Below are 12,719 nucleotides of genomic sequence, written 5' to 3'. Positions count from 1 at the left end.
GTTCCTTAGTTTTACCACAAAATGGTAATTTAATGAGAATCAGCCTTTCTCATGTGACATAATAGGTGTGTCAAGACCCGTTCCATGTGCTGTTCAGAGGAAATCGTGTGTGTGGTAGAAACACGGTAGTAGTGCAGGTGTAGAAATAAGTAAAGCCCAAGTTGCACTGGGTAAACCAAGTAGGTAAGCGGAATCAGGGGTGTAAATCATAATCACACACACACACACACACACACACATTTACAGAACCGCTTGTCCCATATGGGGTCACGGGGAACCGGAGCCTAACCCGGCAACTCAGGGCGCAAGGCTGGAGGGAACACACCCAGGACGGGACGCCAGTCCGTCACAAGGCACCCCAAGCGGGACTTGAACCCCAGACCCACCGAAGAGCAGGACTGTGGTCCAACCCACTGCGCCACCGCACCCCCTAAATCATAATCATTTATTCCTTTTATACATCTATTTTAAGATTCAAGATTTCAATTTTTCAAGTTTATTTTAATATTTTATACAAGAATAAAGACCACCCCTGGAGGGTTCACACACTGTCCAGCAGCTCTATATGCAGATGTATGTGCAGTCAGTTGGTGCACCGAGTCTCTCTGTGCTGCTGTGTTTAAGTGCTGTTAATTAATTATAATAGAAAAGAAAGAGAGGGTTCGAGGTGGGGGTTGGGGGGGGGGGGAGCAGCAGGGAGCAGGGTGTTGGAGCGTAAAAGTGCTACTTAGGGGCCGCTTCCCTGGTGGCGGCGGGACCGACCTCCTTGAGGTTGACGGGGGACGAGAGCAGGAGACCGGCCGTGTCGTTGGACAGCGACAGGTTTCTGAGCAGGAACTGCTGGAATGTGGACTGGTTCCTCAGCACACTGCCCAGCGTGAACCCTGGGAGGGTCAGGGGGTAATAAGCAACACACACACACACACACACACACACAGGGACTTACAGTCTGCTTTTTCGCTTTTAAACCACTCAGTTCCGGGGTTTAATTACTCCATAATAAATATATTAATTATTCATCGTTTACCTACAACATGCGATGAAATTTCTGTTTGTCAGCTCACGTTTTCCTCTTCATTTATTCAGCTCAATTTTTAGATCAGAACGTTCACTAAAACTACTTACAACGTTTTACCCGTTTATGCAGCTCGAGAGTTTTTACGCTATTATTCCAGGGCGTGTACCTTGATCGGGGTGCTACGGCAGGAAGTGGGATTCGAACCTGGGTCTTTCAGCCGAATGCAGGAAACTATGATCATTACGCCCGCTGCGTTCAGTGATGAAAAATACAACGACCGGTCCTCCACTCTTGCGGTTTGTTGCCCTTGTTTCCCCAAAGAATGAGCTTCTTAAACTGCTCTTTAGTCCTTAATCTGCTGATTTCTGAATTCTAATGCATCGTGGTGGAGAAAAACAATCTTCCAAGCAGAGGTGCTGCAGCTGGAGTTAAAAATAAACCCTGCTGACTGACTTGAACCAAGACCAGGCGAAAATTCAGCTGAGTGTTGCGTGTCGGGGCAGCTGGGTGGCCGCGGGTCGTCCCTCCCAACTCCCCTTTTGTCGCCCTGGACGGGCACACCTGGTCCACCAAAGCTGGCTCTCTGTGTGTGTGTGTGTGTGTGTGTGTGTGTGTGTGTGTGTGTGTGTGTGTGTGTGTGTGTGTGTCTGGGGGATTGGGGGGGGGGGGGGTTCCTTGACAGCGCCCATAGGGAGTGGGCTGGTTACTACAGTGCGCTGCTATACTCATCCACATCATCCCACCTGCACATCATATTCATCCTGCTCTTATTTATGCACCACTTATTGATGCACAAGGAAAATATGGATTGGTGATATGAAATAATATTCAGACTTTAAAAACCCTCAGCGGAGCAGCGGGGAGTGCTGCAGTTAGAGTTGTCAAGCTCGTAATCAAAGGACCTGGGTTCGAATCCCACTTCCTGCTGCAGTAGTTACGGATCACGGCGCTTAACCCAAATCGATACAGTAAAATTCACCCAGCGCTATGAATAAATCATTCAATAACAGAGTATAATATTCCAAGTTGCTTTGGGCAAATGCATCAGCTAGGTGCAGAAACGTAAATGATGGCTTGATAGGCTGTTTTTCTAAAAGCAGTGGTAATACACAGTAGTAATGCTCAAATCCAGCATGTACACACACACACACGCACGCACGCAGAGACTTGGCCTCACCACGGCTAGCGTTGAAGCGGGGATCCAGCGGGCCCGGCGACGTGCTCAGACTCTCCAGATGTCGCTGCAGGGATTCCAGCTCCTCCCCAAGTCCGGGCCGGTCGGCAGTGAACAGGTGGTTCTGCTCAACCACCTCGCCGATCCGCTCCAGGAGCTGGGTCACGCTAATGAGGGGGACAGAGAGGGACACACAGGGTCCATCAGGGAGGTAAGGGAGAGCTGAATGAGACACGCAACACGACAATAATACAGCCGCTTCTCCTCATCATTACACACACACACACACACACACACACACACACACACACACACACACACACACACTTTTTATATCACAATCTCTAGTTTGCCCATCATAATATTTCCCTTGATACTGAGAAAGTATTTCAATGTCACAACAACAAAAAAAACAAGTTCTATATTTTTCTGACTTAGTGATTTTCTCCAACGTTAGGTTTGTACACTAAGGCCCTTACAATGATTTACCGCTTTATACACCTGGGTAATTTCCACTGTATCACTTCAGGGTAAGCGCCTTGATCAAGGCCACTGCAGCAAAAGCTGGATTCGAACCCGGAGCCTTCGAGTGGCTCCAGCTATTACACTATCCACAGACCCCTATATCTACATCTGTACGTACTTCTAAGTGTACAATGAAAGTCTAACACAGATGCATAAACACAGATAGATAGATAGATAGATAGATAGATAGATAGATAGATAGATAGATAGATAGATAGATAGAAACACTGGTTACATGGATGGTTCCTGTTACACAGCCACACGGGACAGACTCACGTGGAGTTCTTGTACTGCAGGAAGCCAAATTCGTCCCGCTGGCCGTCAGGACACAGCGACTGCATGATGGGAATGATCCCAGCAGAAGTGAGGGGCGCCGCGCTGTAGAACGCTGCGGGGAGGGGTGTGGGGATGGGGGCAGGAAGGTGGGCGAGGGGGAAAGAGACAGAAGGAGACAGAGCACCGAGGGTGGGGGGGGGAGACGGATGGATGGTGAAAGAGGAGATGCGGGACAAGTCGAAGGTGAGAAGGAAGAATGTAAATAAACAAAAATAGAGAGCAGTGGAGCATGTGTGCGGCAGAAGTTGGGAGAATGGAAAAAAGATGGTAAGAGGAGAGGAGGGATCCGGTAAAAAGGGAGTACAGAGGTGGAACAGAGAGAGGGGGTTTCAGTTAGGATATAAAACCCAAATCCGAAGAGGCAGAGAGAGAGAGAGAGAGAGAGAGAGAGAGAGAGAAGGGACACCCATCACAAATCACAGAGGAGTCAGAGAAGGTCACAGATGTCAGCATCTCCCTCACCGCGACCCCAAAGCATCATGGGAGTTTCGGCAGGTGTCAGAACCCTAACTGCTGCTCGTGTTTGAGCGCCGGTCCTCAATGCGTAGAAATTGCGAAATACGTTTATTCATTTAGCAGACGCTTTTGTCCAAAGCGACGTTCATTCCAAATCCTGCCTTCTGGGCGAAAACAGTGTTTCGTTAATTGCTCATTTACACGTATTTACGGTATATTTACCATTTCACTCCCTCGGCTCGTGCCTTTTTCAGGCAGACGTACCAGAGCGAAGGTGCAGTAAAAGTGTGATTCTTCAGGCACGACAAGGAGAAAACCCAAAGGGGGCTGGCCGGGCAATTGAAGGGATGCGACTCATAACCTATCGAAAGAGTCGCCCTTAGTCCCCAAACACGGATAGTGCACGGAACAGCCGAGTTCTGGCCTTCGCCGAGCACCGTTAAGAGAGCGGCGGCCGAGCCGAGACGCTGCCGCTCCGCATCGGGCATCAAACCGGGCCGTTTAACACAAATCGCGTTACTCTGACAGGCGCCTGTTTCATATCCCGCATCTTCATATCTAATACGCTCGCTGGTGACATCTGCTCACCCTCTGTCCCGAAAGCTGAGGATAAAACAGCATTAGATCTTCGGAGGGCAAATCGATAGTTAAGTGGATCAGCGAACCAGTAGGACGGTGGATCAGAGTGTCAGTCGGTCAGTAGCATGTCAGTCCTGCAGGGGGGGTGGTGGCGCTGGTATGTGGGCATGGTGGCAGGGGGGCGGGGGAGTTGAGCGTGGTACTGGGTTAGCCAACAGCAGGAATATGTGCTTAATATCACTAAAAGAAGACCCACGGTCCCGCGAGCCTCATATAATGACATATAATAGTTCGTAATTATATTGCTGACATAACGAGTCATGTCTGCTAACGCTGAGTCATTGTACCACCTGTGAGGGGAACCATACTGGACCATCAACGAAAACTTTCCACAACCATTCTTTCCAGCGTAGAGGGCGACACCGATGTCTCACAGCTCCTGGGCTTTGGGTTTGAGTCTAACTCCGTTCACGTGGAGTTTGCACTTTTACCAAGAATACGTTTGGGTTTCCTTCAGGTGCTCTGGTTTCCTCCCACAGTCCAAAGAGGTGTTCCACAGGGACTGTTGACGCTAAATTGCGTGTAGCATGTGTGAGTGAACGAGCGTGAGCGGTTGCCCCGTGACAGAAGACCTCCCGTACGCTGTGTAGCCAAACTCATGCCCCATGCTTCCAGGATAGGCTCCGGACCACCACGACCCTGCACTGGTAAAGTCTTTACTGACAATTGTTAGAACGATCGAGGGGTTTACCTCTTCCTGCGAGACAGGCACATCACACACCTGTGTGTGTTTGAGCGTCTCCTCACATCTGATGTGACTTCTTTGTTCGGTCTGTTTCGTTTTACTACATGTGACCCCAGCAGTCAACCCAGAGGTTGTAAAGTGGGGTAAGGAGGCGTGGGGGACACACCAGTGGCACAAACGTGGAAGCACAGGCAGGGTGGGGCACGTGGACGTAAAACAGACACCCAGACGCGGTAACTCTAGGCAAGGAGAGCTGCGGCGCACGGTTATCTTGGGTGGAAACGAACACGGCGAGGAAAAGAAAGGACTGAAAACGAGAGCGGCGTTGGAGTAACTTACAGACTGGTGCGTCATGCAGTGTTGGAGCGAAAAAGTGGGGAAGGGAAGAAAAGAAAGGAGGAGGAAACGAGAGAAAGAAAAGGACGGGGAAAAAACCAGAGGAGAAGGAACAAAAGAAAATGGGATGATTCGTTTCCATATTCAAAACAAGATAAACACAGGAAAAATGAGAAATGAAAACTAAAAAATGATCCAGTTTAACTACAACAAACTACAGCAAGTATGGTAACTAACAAGCATGACAGGCAGTGCTCATCTGACACACACACACACACACACACACACACACACACACACACACACACACACACTTTGCTTGAAAGTATGCGAACCCCTTGTGTCCCTTAGTTTTACCACAAAAATGGTTATTTAATGAGGATCAGTGTTTCCCATGTGACGCAATAGATGTGTGATGACCAGTCCCATATGTTGCTTTAGAGGAAACTGTGTGCGTGTAGTAAAAACACAGTAACGCAGGTGTGAAAATAAGTCAAGCCCAAGTTATATTGGTTGAACCAAGTAGGTAGGTAGAATCAGGAGTGTAAATCAATCATTCTTTAATTTTATACATTTAAGATTCATATTTACAGGTTTATTTTAATATTTCATACAGGAATAATGACCATCCCTATAGGATTCACATACTTTCAAGCAGTGCTGTATATACACACACACATAAATACACACACACTTCGCAATCAGTCCTTGAGCGACAGATTTGCAAAGCTGTGGTAAAACAGTGTGATTGTTTCCTTCGTGTTCTCATGTTAGGAAAATACGCAGAGTTACAGTGGACGTATTTTACACTGGACATACCGCTACATCAAGGCGTAACAAGGTAAAACGAACAAAATGCAGTTAATTTGACACTTAATTTCCGATACGCTTTCCGAGATGTAGCACTGGAGGTGTAACTAAGGTGAGCTAAGGGTATGATGACCGTGGACCTTTCCATTCTCATATCCCTGTCTACATTCAACCTTGAGATGTTTCCCACCCTTTTGATAAGACAATTTTGGACTCATTGCATCCGCCCCCCCTTTATTGTGCTGCAAGGGGGGTGGAGGAACAATGTCACCGGTGGGATGTGAAAGCGCTGGTTTCTACGGACCGCCGTGGACGCGATCCTTCTGCCCGGGAGCCGACGGGGAGCAAAAACCAGGAGGAGCGGGGTTCCTGAGTAGGGCTTTATGGACAACTCAGGACAACCTTCCGTCCATCATGATGTCTCCAGTCCTGTCCCCAAAAGGCCGAGTACTTCCGGCATTCGAGCGCATCCCGACCCGGTTCGACCGCCCTACCTTCCTTCACGGGGATGGCGGGCTTCTTCTGCCTCAAACCCAGAAGGATGAAGAAGAGGACCAGGGGGATGAAGATCTCAAACGCCAACACCCACTGCGCGGAGACAAAACAGAGATAACGGTGAAAGATAAACACACAAATTAAAAAAACGTAAACCTTCAATAGCGGATCTGACACATCTAAGGCTAACACACACACACACACACACACACACACACACACACACGCGCTCGCGCTCGCGCAACAACCAAGGTGACGGCAACCTCCAGAAATGACTGATGCACACGCAACATTAGAGACTTAAGGTGTTTTGATTCCGAGCTGAAACCTGCCCGTTTTTATTTTCCTTGTCATATTTCATCACGCAACGAACGAATTAGGCTGCTTTAGTCGGAGACGGATATCGATCCGTTAAATCGAAAGTCCATTGTGAAGCTCGTTCGGGCTGCAGTTTTGCCATACACGCAGAACTGAGTTCCAGCTGAGTTTCCGAGAGAGGAGCAAGCGCATTATCAAAAACCATTTTATGCAACGTTAAACACGCGTACGCAGAAGCCATGGAAAGCGCTGCCAAAATACATAGAAGAAAAAGCAAACACGCATCCCTGTGCCGAGGCGTTACTCACTCGTAGGATTTCAGAGAGGCCGCAACAGGCCTTCGCCAAAAATCTTTGGTTCCTCTCCTGTTATTAAGAAAAATTCTTTTCTTCCCTTATGTAAGAGCATCATATATACATGTATAAGTGGCGTTTGAAAGTAGGTGAACCCTACAGGGATGGTCATTAATCTTGCATAAAATATTAAAACAAACAAAATCTAAAAATAGACACAAAAAATTAGTAGATGATTATGATGCCACTTACTTGGTTTACCCAATGCAACTCGGGCTTTACTTATTTTTGCACCTGCACTACTTGCGCGTTTCTCCTACACACACAATTTCTTCTAAAGCAACATATGGAACTGGTCTTTACGTCTATTGTGTCGCACGAGAAAGACCGATTGTCACTAAATAACCATTTTGTGGTAAAACTAAGGCACGCAAGGGGTTCACATACTTTCAAGCAACACTGTGTGTAAAGGTGGTCCCCGACTTACGAAGGGGTTACGTTCCGCGAAACCCATCATAAGTCGAAAATATCGTAAGTAGAAAATGCATGCAATACACCTACTGAACATCATAGCCTAGCACACGTGCGATGGCCATTACAGCCTTGCCGCCTGCATGCTGGGCAATTATCTTGAGTTTCTCCTCAAGGGAAATTGCCTTCCTCTTCTTCTTCCCGCCGGTAGCAGGAGACACGGATGGGCATTTCTGTGACATTATGGGTGCACAAAACACATCGTAGATAGAGGGGGGTATCTGCATAGCGACTGTGTGGTAGTCTGGGAGATGCGGATCGCTGCCGTTGCCCAGCATCGCGAAAGAGTATCGCACTGCATATCGGTTGCCCGAGGAAAAAAAAAAAATTCGAAGTACGGTTTCTACCGAATGCCTATCGCCAGCTCACCATCGTAGTCGAAAAATTGTAAGTCGAGAAGCATCTGTATCTGTGTGACTAAACACACACACACACACACACTAGCTGAAACAGCTTGTCCCCAGCAGGGTCACGGTGAGCTGGGGCCTGGCCCGGTGGCACGGGGAAGGCACAACCAGGGCGGACGCCAATCCGTCGCAGGGCACCCCAAATGGGACTCGAGGCCCAGACCCACCAAGGAGCGGGACCCGACCGAGCCCGGCACCTGACACTTGAAAGGTTTGGTTGCATTTGGTTGACATCACGGCCATGTGTTTCATTCAAATATGTGTCCCCAACCCAAGTCCTTCACCCACATCTTTGCCTTCAGTACAACCCTTTGTCCTCGACCCCAGCATGTGTCCTTCACCCAAGTGTCTGCCCTCAGCTCAAGTCTTAGCCCTTTGATTAGTCTTTGTCTTCAGTGCAAACCTATGTCCACAGCTCAAGTAGCCTATGCGTCCATTAGCCAAGTCTGTGCCATCCACCCATGTCTGTGTCCTTTACCCAAGTCTCTACTCGCACCTTGAACCGCCCTTAGCGGTTTCTCCCTCACACTCACTAAATGGTTTTACAATTGCTCACAGTCAAACATGATTGTATTTTTTCCTTTTGTTCACAGAGTACTTTAGCCCACCAGGGCTAGAGTAGTGCTTCACCAAACACATATCACCGGGAAGAAATTGCGCGCTATTTACGTACGACACGGTCAAGGCCTACAGCCTTGTACCGCAGCAACAAATTTATTCGATATTCCACTACTAAAATTTTTTCCTGCTAGGTTTACTGCATTTTTTACTTTGTCACATCTCTAAACCCTTCCAACACATTTAAAACCCAAATCAAGCCCTGAACCACAGAACAGGTGCTGCAGAAAGCAACCCAAACATTTGCATTCACATCAGAAGGCGTGCGCATGCCTTAATTTTCTTGTCATTTCTTAGAAGATACTAGAAAAGCCTGTGCTCTTTTCTGAAACACAAAAATAAATAAATAATCCAACGTTTTGAATACATCAGTCTTTTCATCTACCTTAGCAACCGTAGGATGGTTTTTTTAAGAAGCACCTCACAACCATAATGTGTATTTCATTACTTCCTGAAGTGTTTGTGCTGCATAATCAACTGCTAAAATGCATAAAATAATTTTTGCCTTTTTTTATTCTGCATGTGACAAAGACGTCGGGCTTTCTACGTAATGGCACACCGCATTAGCTAATTACTAGGACATTTCCGGCTGGCCTTTCAAAGAGATGAAAGAAGGCCGAGATCTTCCCATCTGCAATTTACTGATGGCATTTGAGGACTTCATAGGGGTTCAGGTTTATCCACTGACGTTCCTCGTAAATGTAATTTCTCGGCACCTGTTCTTTACCTCTTTATCATCTATTTTTCTGGCAGACCGGCCTGGACGCTTCCCCACCGAGAACGTGCGTCTGAGCTGTAATCTGGAACAAACTGCTGGGTTTTCCAGAGACAAAGAAAACTTCCACTTAGTACAATAAAGAGAAGACGGAATGCAGCTGGAGCCTAATGGAAGAACCACAGGACAAACAACCGCAAGACAAAACCTTTAAACAATCCAAGCAACAAATAGCATACAAGCAACCGGTTCTGAAATTAAATAAGCATTTCAATTTCCCACCTGGTATTATACTGTTAGGGCTGTTGACTCTTGGAAGTACAATATAGAAATATAATTTTTTTTCCACAGATATTCGTTTCAGACTTTATTCTGTGTAACACATTATTGGATGTGACCATCCGAAACATCCTCTCACGCCCTGCGGCTTTCTTTACACACTACGGGTAAATCACGTGGTGCCCTATGAAAAAACAACCCATCTCAGAAAACTGCAAGTACCTACAACAGCAGCGAAACGTTTGAGGACGCTTTGACAACCGTTTTTTTTTTTCCCCCCATCAATTTTGTTTCATGTCCTGGTCAGTTCTTAGACAGCTCTGGGGTGTGTTTTGGGTCGGTATCTTGCTGAAGAATGAAGGACTGCTCAGCTAGCCCTAACCAAATGGAATGCATGTCTCTGAAGGATGTTATGACTACCTTGCTGGTTGAGATCACCATAGACTTGGCAAAGCAACCCCACAGCATTACACTGCCACCTCCACACTGGATGGAGGGAACAAAAGAGGCACAACTCATGTTCTCATCCGCTCTGTGTCTAACAAATAGAACCACACACATTGACTGAAACCACTTGTCCCAAGTGGGGTCGCAGCAAACCGGAGCCTAACCCGGCAACACAGTGCAAGGCTGGAGGGGACACACCCTGGACAGGACGCCAGCCTGCCATAAGGCACCCTAAGCAAGACTTGAACCCCAGACCCACCAGAGAACAGGACCTGGCCAAGCCAGCTGCACCAATGCGACCCCCTTTTAGATTAACCAAATTTAAAAAAATTTGGTTCCATTGGCCCATGAATGATGTCCACTTCTGAGTTCAGGTTTTGTACCCTACAAAAGGGTACAAGGGGAAGATACCTTCGGAGTTTCAACATTTATAGTTCAAGGCTGTATGATTACAATGCTGCTTCCAGTTTTAAAATCCATATTAATAACATGATTGCACATGAATCTGACAAGACTATTTATTGTAACCATGTGTTCATTCAGTCTAACAGCTAAATGTTTCCTCTACGTGCCTTCAAAATGCAAGCTATTGAGGATATGGCAGAATATTTCATTATTTAGAAATATTACATGATGAGAATGCCAATTCCCCAAATAACTATACCAATTTGAAACACGAAGAAGAATCAAAGGCGCTGCTAAGGCATTACTCATGTTTTGTTTATGTTTCCATCTCCCCTTGAAAGTGCAAATGAGTGCAACTGAGAGATCATACAAAGTACTTAGTGGGGAAAGTGTGAGAGTTATTCTGGGGTGGATTCTAATATGTGGTTAGGGGAAGGGTGTCCCTTGGCTCAGCATGGTTGAGTGCTCGAGTACTAGATCTAGCAGCAGTAGGTTGCAGGTTCAAACTCGTGAGAATCAACATCATGGCACTATATAGCATATACTTATTCCGTGACGACAAACATCCAGTACTCATATTATCCATTCAGTATCAACAGCTGCTTCCCCAGTGCGGTGTCACAATGGTCCAGAGCTTATCCTGGAAGCAGAGTGCATGAAGCAGGGTTCAACTTAGACATGACACCACTAGTACTTCTCCAGATCTATGTAAATTTCCTGCTCCATTTCATGTAAATCATTCTGGACAAGAGAATCTGCAAAGCAAATTAATGACATAACACGGCACTCCCGGTTTGCCTCTTTCCCATTTAGTCGTTCACCCTAGTGGTCAGCTGTCACTCCCTCATCCTCAACCCACACACTTCCTGTCTGGGGACCGTAGGTCCAGTTTCCTACTGCCCTGCATGCTACCCTCCCTTTCTCGTTCCTCTACCTCATCCCACTACCCAGCTGTTGTGCCCTGCTGCCCATGAGTAATGCGACCGGGGGGCACTGACAGAGCTGGGATTGTGTACCACCGTTTGACAATGTGGCCCTTGGGATGGGTGGCAGCTACCTCACAGGCATGGGGAGGTGGTGTCAGGCTGCGGCCTTTCCAGAAAGCAGGGCCTTGCCTGGACACACACACACACACACAGACACACACACACACACACACACACACACACACACAGTGGTGCAAAACAAACAGGCTCGCAGAAAGCCCTCTGAGACCTGATGCCGCTATAGCGCAGAGCCAGGTGTGACGTGACAACATAATGTTAATGCGCTCCCCTGACGGTGCGCCTAATGGGTTCCCCTGACAACGTTTGCTAATACGTTCCCCTGGCACCAAGACTGCGGTGCTGACTGCAGGCACACGGCCCCTTACCGCATCCCTGAAGCGCCCTGTCCGCCTAGATATGGTGAATAACATACAGCGCCCGGGTACCCTGGGGGGTTTACCTGTCAGTTCCCTCCCATCCTCCCTGCCTTTTCCTTCCTGCTAACTCCCCCTGTGGTTCCTTCAATCCTGAAGTCTCCCGCTGAGGGTCTGGAGGGCTGCAAACATTTCTTCTGTCTTTCTGTCCACAGATCCCATCATCCTCATGTCTCATCCCCTCCAGTAAATGGATGAGTAAACCATATAGTCATCATCCATCATCTTTATATTACTCACTCCTTCAAATTGGGCCTGTCTGCCTTGTACAACCAGCATGTGCAACTGCTCAGAGGCAGTAGGTGGTGCAGTGGTTAAAGCTGCTACCTTGCAGACAAAAGAACAAGGTTCAAATCCAACCTCCTGCTGTAACACCCAGATGCAAAGTATTTACCCTGAACTGACTCAGAAAAAATGACTTTTCTGTATAACATGGTAAATTTCACATTTCCAGAACCGCTTGTCCCATACGGGGTCATGGGGAACCGGAGCCTAACCCGGCAACACAGGGCGTAAGGCTGGAGGAGGAGGGGACGCACCAAGGACGGGACGCCAGTCCGTCGCAAGGCACCCCAAGCAGGACTCGAACCCCAGACCCACTAGAGAGGAGGACTGTGGTCCAACCCACTGCGCCCCCAACATGGTAAATCACTGCAGTTAATTTAGTATAGAAATGTAATACTAACTCACCTGACATTTACATTCTTTAATTTAGCTGATGCTCTTCTCCAAAGAATCTCACAATGTTAAGCTCCTTGCAGTGATTTAGCCATTTATACAGTTGGGCAGCTTGTACCTTGGTAACAGCTGGG

At 47.5% G+C, this 12,719-nt stretch overlaps 1 protein-coding gene across 4 annotated transcripts in view; it reads right to left on the bottom strand.

Annotated features, from left to right (window-relative positions):
• Positions 1-12,719, bottom strand: part of abca2 (ATP-binding cassette, sub-family A (ABC1), member 2) — an 81,569-nt gene that overhangs the window by 36,302 nt on the left and 32,548 nt on the right. For 2 of the 4 annotated variants that reach the window (XM_018758405.2, XM_018758407.2), the window contains exons 2-6: positions 6,474-6,567; positions 5,173-5,175; positions 2,994-3,105; positions 2,196-2,359; positions 763-884 (exon numbers count right to left, since the gene is read on the bottom strand). In XM_018758405.2, coding sequence (XP_018613921.2) covers positions 763-884; positions 2,196-2,359; positions 2,994-3,105; positions 5,173-5,175; positions 6,474-6,567 — 495 coding nt within the window. The remainder of the gene's footprint in view (positions 1-762; positions 885-2,195; positions 2,360-2,993; positions 3,106-5,172; positions 5,176-6,473; positions 6,568-12,719) is intronic. The other 2 variants (XM_018758406.2, XM_018758408.2) reach the window with 1 other exon arrangement.

This window comes from Scleropages formosus, chromosome 17 (assembly GCF_900964775.1).
Source record: "Scleropages formosus chromosome 17, fSclFor1.1, whole genome shotgun sequence".
Classification (NCBI taxonomy): Eukaryota; Metazoa; Chordata; class Actinopteri; order Osteoglossiformes; family Osteoglossidae; genus Scleropages; species Scleropages formosus.
Note: the sequence above shows the minus strand (reverse complement) of the source record. Positions and strands in the feature narration are given on the sequence as shown.